At 39.3% G+C, this 18,459-nt stretch overlaps 1 protein-coding gene across 4 annotated transcripts in view; it reads left to right on the forward strand.

Moving 5' to 3' along the window:
- JAKMIP2 (janus kinase and microtubule interacting protein 2) overlaps positions 1–18,459 on the forward strand; it is a 184,770-nt gene that overhangs the window by 149,545 nt on the left and 16,766 nt on the right. For all 4 annotated transcript variants that reach the window (XM_008014885.3, XM_008014886.3, XM_008014888.3 and 1 more), the window contains 4 exons: positions 2,628–2,696; positions 5,589–5,666; positions 8,295–8,498; positions 14,009–14,074. In XM_008014885.3, coding sequence (XP_008013076.2) covers positions 2,628–2,696; positions 5,589–5,666; positions 8,295–8,498; positions 14,009–14,074 — 417 coding nt within the window. The remainder of the gene's footprint in view (positions 1–2,627; positions 2,697–5,588; positions 5,667–8,294; positions 8,499–14,008; positions 14,075–18,459) is intronic.

The following is an 18,459-nucleotide window of genomic DNA, read 5'->3' on the forward strand; positions in this document are numbered from 1 at the left end:
AACCAGATGAATAAGACACAAGCCTGCCCTAAAGTGCTCACGGTCTGTTCAGCTGCCTTTTGTGCAGATTTTCTCAATGCACAGATTAAACTTACCTCTTGTCTGCAGGATTCACAGATAAAAGTTTCTACGTCCAAGTAATTCTAAATATCCACAATGAATTTTTGAGACTACCAATTTGAATAGCACTCTATTATATGGGAGTATGATCTTTAGCCAGAGTTTGAGCCTAGACAAAATTCCAACAAGCAAACCCAATTGTCACTTTGTATTAAAAATATTGGCAGTGACCTTGAGTGAGAACATAGTGGAGGCTGGACACTGCACTCAATGCCGTAAGTACATTATCCCACTGTTCCTTACAACCATTCTATAGCTGCCATTATTTTTTAATTTGTATAAATTTAAGGAGTACAAGTGTACTTTTATTACATGGATACACTGTGTACTGGTGAAGTCTTGGCTGTTAGTGTATCCACCACCCAAATAATGTACATTGGGGTACCATTGTTTTTATTTTATACATGAGGAAACTGAGGCTTGGGATATTCAGTAACTTGTCCTGATTACACAAGTAGGAAGGAATAGCAACCAACACACAAATCTGTATCTAATGCTCATGATATAATGACTTTAGTTCATAGTACTCTTAAAAACATGATTTGTAAAAATGTTTTTTGATAACAAATGGACAGCAAGCAAGATGAAGGATTTTAGGTTTTGGATGGGTACAATTGCAGTATGAGTCTATTTACACAAAACCCATGACTGACTGAAATTTGTTTCAAGGAGAAGCCATGTGTATGTACAAAGAACTGAGAGATTAGCACCTCTCCAGCCTAGGCATGCCTCTTTCGTTTCACCATGTGCCCCACAGCCAAGGAGTGGTTAAACATGGTATCCCCTTGTAAGTATCAAGGCTGTAGTATATAGTAATGCTCGCTGGGCTGCATAATTTGTCACAGGTAACCTAGAAAGAACTATCTGGTGCCGGGCGCGGTGGCTCACGCCTGTAATCCTAGCACTTTGGGATGTCGAGGTGGGTGGATTGCCTGAGCTCAGGAGTTTGAGACCAGCCTGGGGAACACAGTGAAACCCCATCTCTACTAAAAATACAAAAAATTAGCCAGGCATGGTGGTGTGCACCTATAATCCCAGCTACTCAGGAGGCTGAGGCTGGAGAATTGCTTGAACCTGGAGATGGAGGTAGCAGTGAGCTGAGATCCTGCCATTGCACTCCAGCCTGGGTGGCAGAGCGAGACTCTGTCTCAAAAAAAAAAAAAAAAAAAAAAAAAAAACAAAAAAAAAAAACAGAAAAAAAGAAAAAAGAAAAAAGAAAAGAAAAGAAAAGAGAGAAAGAAAAATAAAACAAAAAGAAGTATCTTGTAGTGAGATACCACTAGTACATGCAATACCCAATGGATATTGCCTCATGTTATTTACTTCCTTAATCTTTACTTATTATTAATCCCATTTGACAGATAAGAAACTTGAGACTTAGAGAAATCAGGTAACCTTTCCATGCCACCCACCCATAAAAAGCTAGAATTGAAATTACGGTCCAGGTAGTCTGTCTTCAGAACCCACTTAATTATTATGCCCAACTGCTTCCCTAAAATATAAACTGACATTTAACTTGCTAGAGATTCATTATAACAATTTGTTCTATAAAAACCTGTATATGGTAGGGTCACATATTATTCAAAGTCTGCATTCAGAGTGTTTATCAATGCTAACATAAATATCATATATTCTGAGTACTGGGAAAGGTAAGTTTTTATGTGATTTAAAACACCTCCACTTCACAAAAATAATTCTTCCCCACTTTGCTGTAATCAGTTTTATATACTGAAAAATTACCGTTGTCCCAATTCTCCAGTGTACCTGGCCTTCTTTCTCTCATCCTGCTTCCTCCAACAATAGAGCTCTTGGACATGATGTCCCTTCCACTTGGAACTTCCTCTTCATTTTTTCCCAGTCATCTCTCACCCATTCTTTGGAGCCCAGTGCAATGATCACTTACAGGAAAGCCTCCCATGGTGTTCTCCAGTAAGAGCAGGAGTCTTGTTGATCTGGTTCACCACTGCAGCCTTAGGACCTGGTATATCACCTGACACTTGCTAGTCATCCATAAATGCATTTGTTGAATGGGTGAATGAATGAATACAAGGAAGACCGTAGTCTTGTTTCTGAATTATGAGATAAAAATGTGGGCTGGGTGCGATGGCTCGTGCCTGTAATCACAGCACTTTGGGAGGCCGAGGCAGGTGGATCACGAGGTCAGGAGTTCAAGACCAGCCTGGCCAAGATGGTGAAACCCCGTATAGCTGGGTGTGGTGGCGGGCGCCTGTAATCCCCGCTACTCAGGAGGCTGAGGCAGAGAATTGCTTGAAACCGGGAGGCGGAGGTTGCAGGAGCTGAGATCACGTTACTACACTCCAGTTTGGGCAATGGAGCAAGACTCCATCTCAAAAACAAAACAAAACAAAAAATGTGTTGTTTTTGCTTCAGTTCTCAGTCTGCTTCCTGAGATATAAAGGGAAGAGACTGAGCACCTCATGGAGGCACACAGATATACACCATATCAAGCAGCCATGTCAAACACTTTTGTCTTGTTCACCCCTTAGTGGATCCAGCAGATTGAAGGAGCAGAGGCTGCCCTACACCAGAAAATGATGGAATTGGAAAGTGACATGGTAAGTACAAAGATAAGATATTGTAAAAATTAAGAAAAATCTACAAGGAAAATGGAAAATTAAAGTTGCCTCTACCAGTTTTATTTGGCACTGATGAAAGTTTGTCATCTTTCCATTATTATTTTATGTACAGAAGATGGGAAAAAAAATTACCAGAAGTACCAAACAATTTCAGGCTATATTCTCCCCAAAAAAAGTGTTAGGTTTTGGAAAATATCCAAAACTAATGCTGAAGAAAATTGAGTTTTCATATGTTTTCTTTGTTAGGCTAAATAATTTTTCCACTGTATTTAATTAACAAGTAAAAATTACAGAAATGGAGGGTGTAACTCTGATTTTAAAAATCCCTAAGCCACCTTACATCCATTAGAATAGCTCTTATCAAAAAAAAAAAAAAAGTAGAAAAAAAGACCTAGTACAGTGGCTCACACCTGTCCCAGCAATTTGGGAAGTTAAGGCAGGAAGAGTGCTTGAGCACAAGAGTTCGAGACCAGCCTGGGCAAGATAGTGAGAGCCCATCTCTACAAAAAATAATTAGCAGCATAGTGGTACGTGCTTGTGGTCCCAGCTACTCAGGGGACTGAGGCAAGAGGATCATTTGAGCCCAGGAGGTGGAGGCTCCAGTGAGCTATTTTTGTACCACTGCATTCCAGCCTAGGCAACAGAGCAAGAAGACCCTGTGTTCCCACAATCAAAAAGATAAAACAAGTGTTGACAAAGATAAGGGGAAATTGAAACCCTTCTTCACTATTGATGGGAATGTAAAACTGGTACAGCCACTATAAAAAAAGTATGGTGGTTGCTCAAAAAACATCAAAATAGAATTACTATGTGATTCAGCAATACCACTTCTGGATGTGTATCCAAAAGTATTGAAACCAGAGTCTGGAAGAGATACTTATACACCCATGTTCATAACAGCTTTATTCACAGTAGCCAAAAGGTAGAAGTAACCCAAATGTCCATCACTGGATGAACAAATAAACAAAAGGTGGTGTATACATATCATGGTATATTATTTAGCTTTCAAAAGGAAGGAAGTTCTCATACAAGTTACAATATGGATGTACTTTCAGGACACTATGTTAAGTGAAATAAGCTATTCACAGAATTATAAATACTATATGAATCCACTCATGTGAGGTGCTAGATTAATCAAACTTAGAAACAGATAGTAGACTAATTGCCGGGAGGTCAGAAGGGGAAACATAGAGCTGTTGTATAAAGGGTATAGTTCAGTTTTGCAACATGAAAAATTCTGTACACTGGTTGCATAAGAATGTGAATATACTTTGTACTACTGAACTGTACACTTAAAAATGAGTTAAAAATAAGTAAGGTTGTAAATGTTATGTGCATTTTACCACAATTTTAAAAGTTTCTTTTTACTTGCCAAGCCTAAAAATTGATTATTATTAACTTAGAGCAATGCATAGAAATTTATAACAAGATTGGGCTGGGCGCGGTGACTCATGCCTATAATCCCAGCACTTTGGGAGGCTGAAGCGGGCAGATCACCTGAGGTCAGGAGTTCGAGACCAGCCTGACCAACATGGAGAAACCCCATCTCTACTAAAACTGCAAAATTAGCTAGGCGTGGTGGCGCAGGCCTGTAATCCCGGCTACTTGGGAGGCTGAGGCAGGAGAATTGCTTGAACCCGGGAGGCAGAGGTTGCAGTGAGCCGAGATCGTGCCGTTGCACTCCAGCCTGGGCAACAAGAGTAAAACTCTGTCTCAAAAAAAAAAAGGAAAGAAATTTATAACAAGATTATTATTAATGTTATCATTATAACTAGAAAACATGTAGTGGATTCCTGTTGGACAGGGAATCCGATAAAAACAACTTGCATTTGTGTAGCACATTATAGCTTATAAATTGTTTGTTTATATTTTATACAGTGCTCACATTTTACTAAGAGGTTAGGCTCCAATGTCAAAGCATATAAAAAGAACAGCTCGTTATTTTATTATATTATATTATGTTATTTTATATTTGGTCAAGAAAACTTTCCAAATGAACAATTTGTCTTCAAAATTACTCTTGAAAGCGCTTTAAAAGCACAAATATTAATTAAGCAATTAGCCTGTATCAGGCAGCGTTCTAGGTACTGGAATTCAGCAGTCACCAGTGAAGTCAACAGCAAAATTGCTCCATACAGATATATGAGCTCTCAAAAGTCAACACCATTGAGTTTTTCTTCAGAGTGTGAAGAGGTCTTTGTTCCTTCAGTTAAGCACCCAAAGAAACAATTGACTTGTGCTTGGGACTATGTTGTACACAGGGATATAGTTTTAAGTGCTAATGGCAAGATGCTCGTAATATGAGAAGCACACAGAAACTAAGAACAAGAGAGGGAACATCACATTTACTTTTCCCTGCCCACACTGGCTTTATGGCAAAGGCAGACACCCACTCATTAAGCGGCAGTGTGGATGGAATCACTACCACTTTTTAAATTGCTTTTTTTCCTTGTGTTTGCTAGTTGTACACAGATGAATTTGAATAAGTTAAACTTGTTGATTATGCAACCTGGCTATGTTACATCTTATCACATTCTTACAAAAATATATTATAATACATTTACCTAGATAGGCTTATTATTAAACACTAGTCAAAATCTATACTTAATCATGTGCTCTCAGATTAAAAATCTTTTAGAGCGTTCTATGTGGATTTTTCATTATATCTTTTATGCTGCTTTCCATTGATTTTCGCATTCCTTGTGTGAGACTGTGAGAGTTGAACTATTTCCGTAACAGACAAAATTTATGACTCTACAAATACTAGTGATTTGTCTTATGGTAGAATTAGAGGAAACATTAATCAATACAATTTGTATGTCACTTTCTAGTTAACTAAGCTGACTCTATCAATATGGCCCTTTGTTATAGGAACAGTTCTGCAAAATAAAAGGCTACCTGGAGGAAGAACTAGACTACAGAAAACAAGCTCTTGACCAAGCATATATGGTAGGTACAACAAGCGATAGAGACACCCAGAGTATTTACAGTTAAGTACTGTGAAATGAAGTATCCTATTTAATTTTCCATGCTATGTGCTTGAATAGATCACGACATGCAGTTTATTCATTGACTGGTTTTCAGTTCTAATTTTAGAACAAATACATTCCTAGCTCTTTACTTATTCTTATAAGATTCTTATAAGATATTCTTATAATATCTAATAAATATTTAATTATACTTCATTTTTTAACAATTAAAAGGCCAGGCATGGTGCCTCATGCATGTAATCCCAGCACTTTTGGGAAACCAACGTGGGCAGATCCCTTGAGTCCCGGAATTCAAGACCAGTGTGAGCAACATGGTGAAATCCTATATCTCAAAAACAAAAATAAAAATACAAAATACAAAAATTAGCCAGGCTTGGTGACATGCACCTTGTAGTGCTAGCCACTCAGAAGGCTGAGGAGGGAGGATTCATTGAGCCTGGGAGGCCAAGGCTGTAGTGGCTGTGATCGTGCCACTGTACTCCAGCCTGGGCAACAGAGCAAGATCCTGTCTCAAAACAAAACAAAAACAGTTAAATATATGTTGTGGATAATATATAGATGAAGAACAGATTGAATGGCAGTGTAGATTCAAGAGAAATTTTATTGAATCAAATGCAATCATTTGGGAGGCGGATCTAGTAGTGGAATAATGTGTTTAATGTTTGTTATGTATATTTTTATTTCATTTATCTCTTACAACAACCCTGTGAGGTATAGGCAAGATTATTATGACTATTATTCATATCTCACATATGAGGATAGTAAGATTTAGAGAATTTAAGGACTTTGCCCAAGTTGATAAGTGGGTAGTGTGTAGATCTGACTCCAGAGCCTGTGACCTACCATAATCCAGCCACAGCAACTGAGGCTTCCATGGTAAATGGGCTGTGCCATTTGTCTCCCACAGAAGATTATGCTGATTAAGGGCCACATGTGATCCATTCTCCTCTACCAAATTCCTATTACACAATTCTTCATACTGAACTATAGCTCACATTTCTTCTCTCCTTATGTTCTACTGTACATTAATTCATGGTTATGAATCAAAAGAAAAAGAGCAAATTAAAGGAACATTTCAAAGAATTCCTAGCAGAGGTTTTTATAATGCTTTCCTGGAAGCAGCTTGAGTCACTTTTGGGGAAGGAGTGAAGTACTTAGTCCCTGCTTGTAACAAAGACGAACTTGTCTTTGCATTCCAAAATGAGTAAGAGATTCTGAGCTTGTTTGATGGGGAAAGAAGAGAATGGGCATTCGTTGCTAATGAGAGACAGAGAAGGAAGTGATTTTTGCTTCACTTCTACCTTTCACCCTTGCCTCTTCCACCTGTACGAAATTAAGTTGTGTGTTTATGTGGCTCCTGAGACTACTGAGTACTCATTCAGAAAACCATATTTATCCCTAAAAAGATGAGATCTGCTTAGCCCCAGGACAAGAGCTAGGAAAATATTTCTCACCAAAGCATGTCTGGTCACTTCTGTCAGACTTAGTAGGGATAAGATTGTAGATTTTAGCAACAGTTATTTGAAGCATATCAAAAAAGAAAGAAAAAGAAACAGATATAAGAGGCAGTGGATCCTTCATCTACAAAAGAAAGACTCAGAGAAATATTATAATGAGAGCAGCCATTATAAATCTCAGAGAACTTATAAACAGACCAATTCCAAAACTTTAGGTAATTTTTGGATTTTATTTCTCAATATTATTTCAAGAAAAAAATTTGGAGGCCATAAAGCCATCTTCAAGTACCAACGGTTTGTCATGTATTAATAGAATGGGAGTGGTATTTTGTGCACAAAATGTATCTCCAATTTTAAGTGTTTTGTCCTAACTTAGACTATTTATTTCTAGAAGTATGGCCACTATGGTAGATGTCCTTAAATATATGAAGAGCTGTCTTTTTTGGGGGGGTTTTGTTTGTTTGTTTGTTTGTTGTTTTGAGACGGAGTTTTGCTCTTGTTGCACAGGCCAGACTGCAATGCCCGATCTTGGCTCCCTGCAACTTCCACCTCCCAGATTCAAGCGATTCTTCTGTCTCAGTCTCCTGAGTAGCTGGGATTACAGGCACGCACCAACATGCCCAGCTAATTTTTTATATTTTTGGTAGAAATGGGGTTTCACCATGTTGGCCAGGCTGTTCTCAAAATCCTGACCTCAGATGATCCACCTGCCTCGGGCTCCCAAAGTGCTGGGATTACAGGTGTGAGCCACCGCACCTAGCCAAAACTGTCAAGTAGAAGTGAGAACACACTTATTCTCAGCTACTCTTTAGGATAGGAAGTACAGTTATTATAACAAAGTGAGGGCTTTCTAACAAGGAAAAGTATATAAAATGGGTAGGGTTCCAAGAAAGAACAAATGTTCCCTCACTAGAGAAGTTCATGGATTGGCAAGATGACCCTTACGGAATCTCATAAAAGGGGATTTTCAGAAGTGTAATTAGGCTAGAGAAGCTTTGAAATTATTTTCTTGCTAAGATCCTTTAAGACTAAAATTGACGGCCATACACATATACATACATAGCGTACACTCCTACACCGCATATCAATGCCAAGTTCCGAAGTTAGACTTTTCTAATTCTATTTGCCAGAGAATCCAGGAACTAGAAGCTACTTTGTACAATGCTCTACAGCAAGAAACTGTTATCAAGTTTGGTGAATTATTAAGTGAAAAACAGCAAGAGGAGCTGAGGACGGCAGTAGAAAAGTTACGGCGGCAAATGCTGAGGAAGAGCAGAGAGTATGACTGTCAGATTCTTCAGGAGAGAATGGAGCTCTTACAGCAAGCCCATCAGGTGAGGACTGAGTCACTGCCTCTGTGTAGGGTTAGTACTAGCAAATGGGACTTAGCACTAAGTACACGGTATTGAGTATGGGTATGGAGAAGCCGAGGAGATACAAGTTATTTTCAGAGAGTAAAATAAATAACCATTGTTTTCTACCTTCAAGCACATATAAAAATGACAGTTTTATAATAATTCAATCTTGAGAAAATTGGCGTTTCAGAAGGACTGCATACTGCTACTATGTTTAGAACTACATTTTCATGAAATACCCTTTGAATTTCATGGAGTCTGATTATCTGCGTTATGCAGGGAAGCAGGACACTCTCCAGGGCAAAAATAGTGCTTTCCATTTATTGCTCACTCCAGTCCGTAACCAAGGCTGATAACAATCCGAATAGTGTAAAAGAGAACAAGGATCATTCACATTACAAACATCACCAACAACAAAGACCGACAGCTGCTGTTTACTTACTGACATTTGCTTTATGTCAGTAAGTAAACTAAGGAATCTACTTACATCATTTCCTTTAATCTTCATAATAGCCCTATGAGGTAAGTATTTTTATTATCTCAATTTTGGAGATAACAATATTAAAGATAAGAATGCTTAAGTGATTTGCCCAAGATGACACAGATGGTAAGCAACAGTTAGGATGACAGCCTAGGTCTGCTGAACTCCAAGGCCAGTGTGTCTGAACACTATTGTATAACTTATGTGATTCATCAGCAAGGCTCAAAATAGGCACCCAACACTAATTTCCAGCCAAAATTTTTTATTGCAACTCTCTATTCACGCCATAGCTTGACAGTTGAGGGCTGAGATCCTGGTCAAAATACAGATTCAATAAGGATTCCACAACTGAAAGTGTCAGGTTATAGTATTAAATCCTCAGAAGCTATAAGAAGCAATTGGTACAAAATCCAGATGGTATGAATAGGCGGTACGAATTGTGTGGTCATCAGTGATCGTGGTAAGTGGAAAAGAAGAAGGGGTTCTTTTATGAGGCAAATCAAAACAATTCATGGGGGACATGACACTTAGCACACTTCAGATGCAGGCAGGAGCTCTGTGGATTTTATAGGCTAACAGATTACCGGAGTAGGTGGAGAATTCTGAAGTCACGCGTCCCAGAAGTGATAAATATGTACATGTTCCTATTAATGCCGCTTCAGATTCCATCACAAAGGTTTGGGTTTTGACCCATGGAAAGACTCAAAGTCTTTAATAATAGACTTTATGGCATCACTGCATTGCTTCGTGTACTTTTCTTCTAGCAGGGGATAAAAATGTTCCCTGCACAAATTTCTTGTGCTGCAATAGCATGTAATTACTTTCAACAAATTGGGAGTTATGTCATGGAAACACAGAAGTGTTTACGTTTAAAGATGGACTAATAGTTATCTAAATTTATTTATGATAAAAACTTCATTCCATTTGAGTATTTCTTTAACCATTTAGCTAGGATACTTCACTCCTGAAAGAGCTGATTTTATTTAAGTTATCCGGTAGCGTCGGTAGTACACTGCATTTCTGAACCTCAGAGTTTCGCTGACATTTTTCATCCATCTCCTAAACAAATGTTCATTAGAATATGCCTTTCCCAGTTATTTCTTACTCTTCTTCTTCCCTTTTAATTAATAGCTGAGTTTCATAGACTTATTCCAGAAGATATTGGCCAGGATTTTTCACATATAACTATGTAATACACTCTAACTTCTAAAATATATCACTAACCATTTATTACACAGTTCTGCTTGAATATTTAAGAGTGAACTGGTGAGTTCTCATCCTAACTTCTCTTCTCTCTCCCCGTCTGCCTGTCTTAGTCAGTAGAATTACCATATCTCAAATCACTCTGGCTAGAAACACTGGAGTCTTCTCTGTTCTTTCCCTGTAAGCATTAATATAGCACCGCATCCAACTGGCATTTCCCCTGAAATGTTTCTGATACTGGTCCATTTTGTTCATTTTTGTCACCCCAGGCATGTGCAGGGCCTTTCATTATTTGACCAGCTTCCAGGTACTGCCAAATGTTCTCTATGTGAATCTGACTCCATCATCTATGCATTTATTCAATCAAACCTTTAAATGTGTTTCCTAGGTGCTAAATACTGTGCTGACAGGGAATTCACTGTGGACCCTGCCTCCACAAAATGTAGGATCCATGAAAGGATATAAAATGATTAGCACAAAGAAAAATAATTATGATATATCATAATAAATGGCATTTTTAAAAGCACATGCAGGTACATGGGGCCTAGTTCTAGCTCTCCTCTTTTCAGTCCACCACACATCTCATCTCAGATTTTTCTCACTTTACCTCATGGTACATTCTTGCCCCAAAGCCTCCATGGTCCCAATTTCCAGTTGAGTAGAGTCTTATGCAGGTCTCTTCAAGTCCTTCAGTAGCTGACTACCCCTCCCTCCAAAACCAGATCTGACCCAACCCCAGAGCATACTTCCCTCTCCACTCATGCAAAACATCCTGGTCCCACTTGTGCTGTGATTTTCTACCTCTAAGCCCCTGTTGCATAATTGCTCATCCTAACATGTCCATTAGTTTTCATTGCATTCATCCAAGTGTTCTCATTTTTCCAGTCCCAGTTTAAGATCCAACCCCTTCAGGATCCTCTCCCTGATGAAAAATTTTAAAATGAACCACATACTGCTCAAAAAAATCTACATTCTATATTCTGTTATGTACTCATTCACAACCATTTATTGAGGGCCTGCTGTGTACCAGGTGCTGGGAGTGTAATGGTAAGCAAAGACATACAGATCACTACTCTCATCTATCTCACAGAAGGACAGGGACAGAGCCACAGCACAAATGAACAATGACTGAGGCAATTTCTGAGAGTGGCAATAAGTGCTCTGCAGAAACGTATACAATGTGTGTGTGAGTTTGGGAGTAGGATTGGCCACTTTAGGCTGGCTGGTCACAGAAGGCCTCTCTGAAAATACCTAAGATCCAAGAAATGAGCCACACAAAGATCTTGGCCAAGTGTCCCAGAAGTCAGGAACAACAAGGGCTAAGTCTCTATCATCGGAATAAGTTTGGAATAGTCAAGGAACAGAGTAAAGGAAGGCTAGAATGTCAGGAGCACACACAGCCAGAGTGAGGTTGATAGGAGGAGATATTCGAGAACTAAGAAAGGGCCACATCACATAGGGCTTTGCAGGAGTTCGAGTTTTATTCTGAGTACAACTCTTCCCCACCCATTTCAACTCAGGGGACCATGGAGGTCATTTTTACATTCTGAGAGTTCACAATGCCTGCTATAGATGAATGTAGTATGGTCAAAATAAAAGGCGGAAAGAGCAGGTAGAAGCTGCCACACCAGTCCTGACAAGGGAAGACAATGACTTGGTGAAGTTGGTATCAGTAGAAATAAAAAGAAGTGGGTAGAAAAAGAATGTTTTGGATCCAACAAGGTTTCCTGTTGGGTGGATGGCAAAGGGATGGGAAGCAAAAAGAAATCAAGTATACATCATATGATGTAGGGTAACACATTTATTTAACAAAAAAAAAATGTGTGGACACCTTCTTCATGCTAAACACTACACTAGGAATTGGAGATGGGTGATAAAGTTATTCAGTTTTTTCCATTGTTTACCTTTTCTATTTAATTTTGTTATTCCATCTGGATCTGATAGTTCTTTGAAATCTGGAACTAATTGGTGTCTTATCGGTATTGTCCATTACATTCAGCAGTCATGAGCACGTAAGGAGGTGCCCAACAAGCATAGACGTGGTGCTGAATGGATGCTGCGGTAATTTTACATATTCATGATTTTGTCCATATAGGACTTGCCTGCATATCCAGCAGACATGCCAAGGAATTACTTGAACACTCAAGGTAGAAATATCTAGCAAATTTATTCTTTTACTGTGTAGCTATGGAGCACTGACAGCACTATGGAAATACACACCAGTACATACATCACATATGTATACACACACCATCAACATTCCAGTCCCATCCCTTTCTCCAGCATTCATTATGGCATAATTTCAAGGTTAACCTTTATGGTCTCACTCTGACCAAAACACACCATCTCTTCTTGCACAAACCTTAGCCCCCTTACTTTAAAGAAGAGTTTCTCAATCTCAGCACTGCTGAAATTTTGAAGCAGATATTTCTTTATTATTTTTTAGGGGGAGGAGTGGCTGTTCCCTTATCAGATATTTAGTAGCATTTCTGGCTTCTACTTGGTAGATGCTAGATGCACATACTCCCAATTGTGATAATACAAAAATGTCAAGACATTTAGATAATGGTGATGGTTGCACAACTTTGTGAATATACTAAAACCACTGAATTACACAACTTAAAGTAAATGAACATATTAACTAACCTTAAAAAAATGTGCAGAACTGCCAAATGTCCCTGACTGGGGCAGGGAGAGACAAACAGTTGAGATCCACTCTTTTAAAGAGAAGGAGATATGCTTTCCAAGTTCAAGTACCCCTTGTTCTAGCTTCCCCTTTTTTCTCCTACCATTGCATTATAAAAACCTCTCTTTCTATATTATCATCCCATTTGGCTTCTAGTGTTTTCTTCATACACTCCATTTCTCTATTTTCTAATTATTCCCAGCAGAGATATTAAATAAAAAGCCTGCATTGTATAACCATGTACATGAACACAAAAAGCCTTTAATTGCCAGATATAAATGTGAAGACTTTATTTTACTTGTAAATAATTGTTATGTAATGTTGATTTCAAATACTTGGTGTTTAAATTAGTGGAATTTTGTTACATAATTGAGAGGTAAGTTCAAAGACAGTCTTGGAACTTTTCGTCTTTACGATTACTTGTGTTATGTTTGTTATGTTCTGGTGTTTTCCTAATTTACCAGTTCCCTCCTGGGAATGTTTGTTGATGTGTAATCTCCACTTTGTTTTATGAGAATTTACCAATTCTATTTTGTGAGAAAATTCTATCCTGAAACAAGGCTGAAATAGGGTTAAGAAAAAAAAAAGGTTAAGAAAGAACAATTGGATTGTTTACATCTATATGAGTCAGCCTCAGCCATCTTTAATGTGGTAACAAGCAATCAAAATCTCAATCCAAATGGCTCATAACAAAGCTTATTTCTTACTCTCTAGTTCTGAGATATACTACACCCTCTACAAGGATTTGATATTCCCAAATCTTATTCCAACTCGCATTCCACTGGCCAAAACAAGTCTCTTTGCCAAACTCAGTATCAGTGGTGTGGAATCTACACCTCACTAGGAAGGGGTCTACAGGGATAGGCCCAGTAGAAAGGGTAGCAAACATTTTTTGAAAAGATAATCAGTAACAATGATTTTCTACCACAAGCATAGATAATTTGTGAAGCATGCAACACGTTTTGGGTGGGGAAAAACATAAATGTGATGTTTCCAGCTGCTTGTACAAATATTCAGGTTTGTATAGGAATTTTCATGTTTTCGTTTGGTGAATTATTTTTCTGCACAACTTACCACCTACTGATGCTTTCTTTCTTTTCTTTTCTTTTCTTTCTTCAGAGAATTCGTGACTTAGAAGATAAAACAGACATCCAGAAAAGACAAATAAAGGACTTAGAAGAAAAGGTATGTGTCAAGTTCAATAAGTATCTTATTATTTGTTCAACCAGAAAGCAATATTGATTTTGCACACTGTATTTTCTTTCTGGCTTCTCAGTTAATTGTGTGTCTTGCAGAGGCAGGTGTAGTTACAGTAAACCTAGCTTTCACCTTCTGTCAGTCAGAATGCCAGGAAAGAGTCTGCCATCAGTAACCTAGCCTTCACATGTTTGTCTTTTGTGTTTCTTTCCTATTTTTTTATGTGTTTTCTTTCCTTAGTTTCCCCTTCCTTATCTTCATTTCCTTTCCAAAAGTTTCTTCTGAATTTGGTTACCCTACTTTGCTCTTTTTTAAAAAAAAATCTTTTAGCACCTTTTTTTTTTACCTTTTCCATTATCATTCATAAAAAGACCTTTCATCCTTGTGCTGCAGTTTCACCTTAACAATCAGTTCAGAAATTTGGGTTGGTATATGATAATCATGTTGTCCTGTCACTTCCCCAGGGATCTCAAAGAGTGGCTGCTTCCTCCAAGTCAGGCAGTGTTTTTGAGGGGTATAACAACGTGGCTCTAACAGAGGGCACTTGGAAATGCGTGTGGGGTGGGAGAACAGACAGAGCTCAGGCTGGGATACTGAACAAGCTACAGTGAGCTACACAGGTTTGCACAACAAAAAAGTCAAAGCCTGGAATTCCCGAGCAAGATGGCCAAATAGGAACAGCTCCGGTCTGCAGTTCCCAGCCAGACCAACACAGAAGGCGGGTGATTTCTGCATTTCTAACCGAGGTACCTGGTTCATCTCATTGGGACTGGTTAGACAGTGGGTGCAGCCCACGGAGGGCAAACCAAAGCAGAGTGGGGTGTTGCCTCACCCAAGAAGTGCAAGGGGTCAGGGAACTCCCTCCCCTAGCCAAGGGAAGCTATGAGGGACTGTGCCGTGATGGTGCACTCTGGCCCAGATACTATGCTTTTCTCGTGATCTTCGCAACCCACAGACCAGAAGATTCCCTCAGGTGCCTACACCACAAGGACCCTGGGTTTCAGGCACAAAACTGGGAGGCCATTTGGGCAGACACTGAGCTAGCTGCAGGAGTTTTTTTTTTTTCATACCCCAGTGGCACCTGGTATGCCATCAAGACAGAACCATTCACTCCCCTGGAAAAGGGCCTGAAGCCAGAGAGCCAAGTGGTCTTGCTCAGTGGATCCCACCCCCACGGAGTCCAGCAAGCTAAGATCCACTGGGTTGAAATTCTCGCTGCTAGCTCAGCAGTCTGACGTCAACCTGGGATGCTCGAGCTTGGTGGAGGGGAGGAGCATTCACCATTACTGAGGCTTAAGTAGGCACTTTTCCCCTCACAGTGTAAACAAAGCCCCAGGGAAGTTCAGACTAGGTGGAGCCCACCACAGGGCCACAAAGCTTCTGTAGCCAGACTGCCTCTCTAGATTCCTCCTCTCTGGGCAGGGCATCTCTGAAGGAAAGGCAGCACCCCATTCAGGGGCTTATGGATAAAACTCCCATCTCCCTGGGACACAGAACTTAGGGGAAGGGGCAGCTGTGGGTGCAGCTTCAACAGACTTAAATGTTCCTGCCTGCTGGCTCTGAAGAGAGCAGTGGATCTCCCAGCACAGTGCTTGAGCTCTGTGAAGAGACAGACTGCCTCCTCAAGTGGGTCCCTGACCCCTCCTGACTGGGAGATACCTCCCAGCAGGAGTTGAGAGACACCTCATACAGGAGAGCTCTGGCTGCATCTGACCTGTGCTCTTCTGGGACGAAGCTTCCAGAGGAAGGAGCAGGCAGCAATCTTTGCTATTCTGCAGCCTCCGTTGGTGATAACCAGGCAAACAGAGTCTGGAGTGGACCCCCAGCAAACTCCAGAAGACCTGCAGCAGAGGGGCCTGACTGTTAGAAGGAAAACTAACAAACAGAAAGCAATAGCATCAACATCAATGAAAAGGACAACCATGCAAAAACTCTATCCAAAGGTCATCAACAGCAAAGACCAAAGATGGATAAATCCATGAAGATGAGGAAAAACCAGCACAAAAAGGATGAAAATTCCAAAAACCAGAATGCCTCTTCTCCTCCAATGGATCAAAACTCCTCGCCAGAAAGGGAACAAAGCTGGATGGAGAATGAGTTTGACAAATTGACAGAAGTAGGCTTCAAAAGGTGGGTAATAACAAACTCCTCTGAGATAAAGGAGCATGTTATAACCCAATATAAGGAAGCTAAGAAACTTAATAAAAGGTTAGAGAGATTGCTAATTAGAATAACCAGTTTAAGGAAGCTAAGAAACTTAATAAAATGTTAGAGGGATTGCTAACTAGAATAACCAGTTTAGAGAAGAACATACATGACCTGATGGAGCTAAAAAACACAGCACGAGAACTTTGTGAAGCATGCAGTATCCATAGCTGAATCAATCAAGTGGAAAAAAGGATATCAGAGATTGAAGATCAACTTAATGAAATAAAATGTGAAGACTAGATTGGAGAAAAAAGAATGAAAAGGAATGAACAAAGCTTCTAACAAATATGAGACTATGCATAAAGACCAAACCTACGTTTGATTGGTGTACCTGAAAGTGATGGAGATAATGGAACTAAGTTCAAAAACACACTTCAGGATATTATTCAGGAGAACTTCCCCATCCTAGCAAGACAGGCCAACATTCAAATTCAGGAAATACAGAGAACACCACAAAGATATTCCTCGAGAAGAGCAGCCCTAAGACACATAATCACCAGATTCAGCAAGGTTGAAATGAAGGAAAAAATGTTAAGCACACGCAGAGAGAAAGGGTGAGTTACCCACAAAGGGAAGCCCATCAGACTAATTAGTGGATCTCTCGGCAGAAACTCTACAAGCCAGAAGAGAGTAGGGGCCAATATTCAACATTCTTAAAGAAAATAATTTTCAACCCAGAATTTCATATCCAGCCAAACTAAGCTTCATAAGTGAAGGAGAAATAATCCCTTACAGACAAGCAAATGCTAAGGGATTTTGTCACCACCAGGCCTGCCTTACAAGAGCTCCTGAAGGAAGCACTAAATATGGAAAGGAAAAACTGGTACCAGCCACTGCAAAAACAACCCAAAATGTAAAGACCATCAACACTATGAAGAAACTGCATCAACTAACAGGCAAAATAACCAGCTAGCATCATAATGACAGGATCAAATTCACACATAACAATATTAGCCTTAAATGTAAAGGGGCTAAATGCTCCAATTAAAAGGCACAGACTGGCAAATTGGATAAAAAGTCAAAAGCCATCAGTGTACTGTATTCGGGAGACCCATCTCATGTGCAAAGATACACATAGACTCAAAATAAAGGAATGGAGGAAGATATACCAAGCAAGTGGAAAGCCAAAAATTTTAAAATAGGGGGTTGCAATTCTAGTCTCTGATAAAACAGACTTGAAACCAACAAAAATCAAAAAAGACAAAGAAGGGCATTACATAATTGTAAAGAGATCAATGCAACAAGAAGACCTAAATATCCTATATATATATGCATCCAATACGGGAGCACCCAGATTCATAAAGCAAGTTCTTAGAGACCTACAAAGAGACTTAGACTCACACACATGAATAGTGGGAAACTTTAACACCCCACTGTCAATATTAGACAAATCAACAAGACAGAAAATTAACAAGGAAATTCAGGACTTGAGCTCAGCTCTGGACCAAGCAGACCTAATAGACATCTACAGAACTCTTGACCCCAAATCAATAGAACATACATTCTGCTCAGCGCCACATAGCTCTTATTCTAAAATCGACCATATAATAGAAAATGAAACACTCCTCAGCAAATGCAAAAGAACAGAAATCATAACAAACAGTCTCTCAGACCACAGTGCAATCAAATTAGAACTCAGGATTAAGAAACTCACTCAAAACCATACAACTACATGGAAACCAAATAACCTGCTCCTGAATGACAACTGGGTAAATAACGAAATTAAGGCAGAAATAAATAAGCTATTTGAAACCAATGAGAACAAAGACACAACATACCAGAATCTCTGGGACACAGCTAAAACATTGTTTAGAGGGAAATTTGTAGCACTAAATCCCCACAGGAGAAAGCGAGAAAGATCTAAAATTGCCACCCTAACGTAACAATTAAAAGCACTGGAGAATCAAGAACAAACAAATTCAAAAGCTAGCAGAAGACAAGAAATAACTAAGATCAGAGCAAAACTGAAGGAGATAGAGACACGAAAAACCCTTCAAAAAATCAGTGAATCTAGGAGCTGGGTTTTTTTTTGAAAAGATTAACAAAATAGATAGACCACTAGCCAGACTAATAAAGAAGAAAGGAGAGAAGAATCAAATAGACCCAATAAAAAATGATAAAGGGGAGATCACCACTGATCTCACAGAAATACAATCTGCAATCAG

The sequence above is a fragment of the Chlorocebus sabaeus genome, chromosome 23, assembly GCF_047675955.1.
Source record: "Chlorocebus sabaeus isolate Y175 chromosome 23, mChlSab1.0.hap1, whole genome shotgun sequence".
Taxonomy (NCBI): domain Eukaryota; kingdom Metazoa; phylum Chordata; class Mammalia; order Primates; family Cercopithecidae; genus Chlorocebus; species Chlorocebus sabaeus.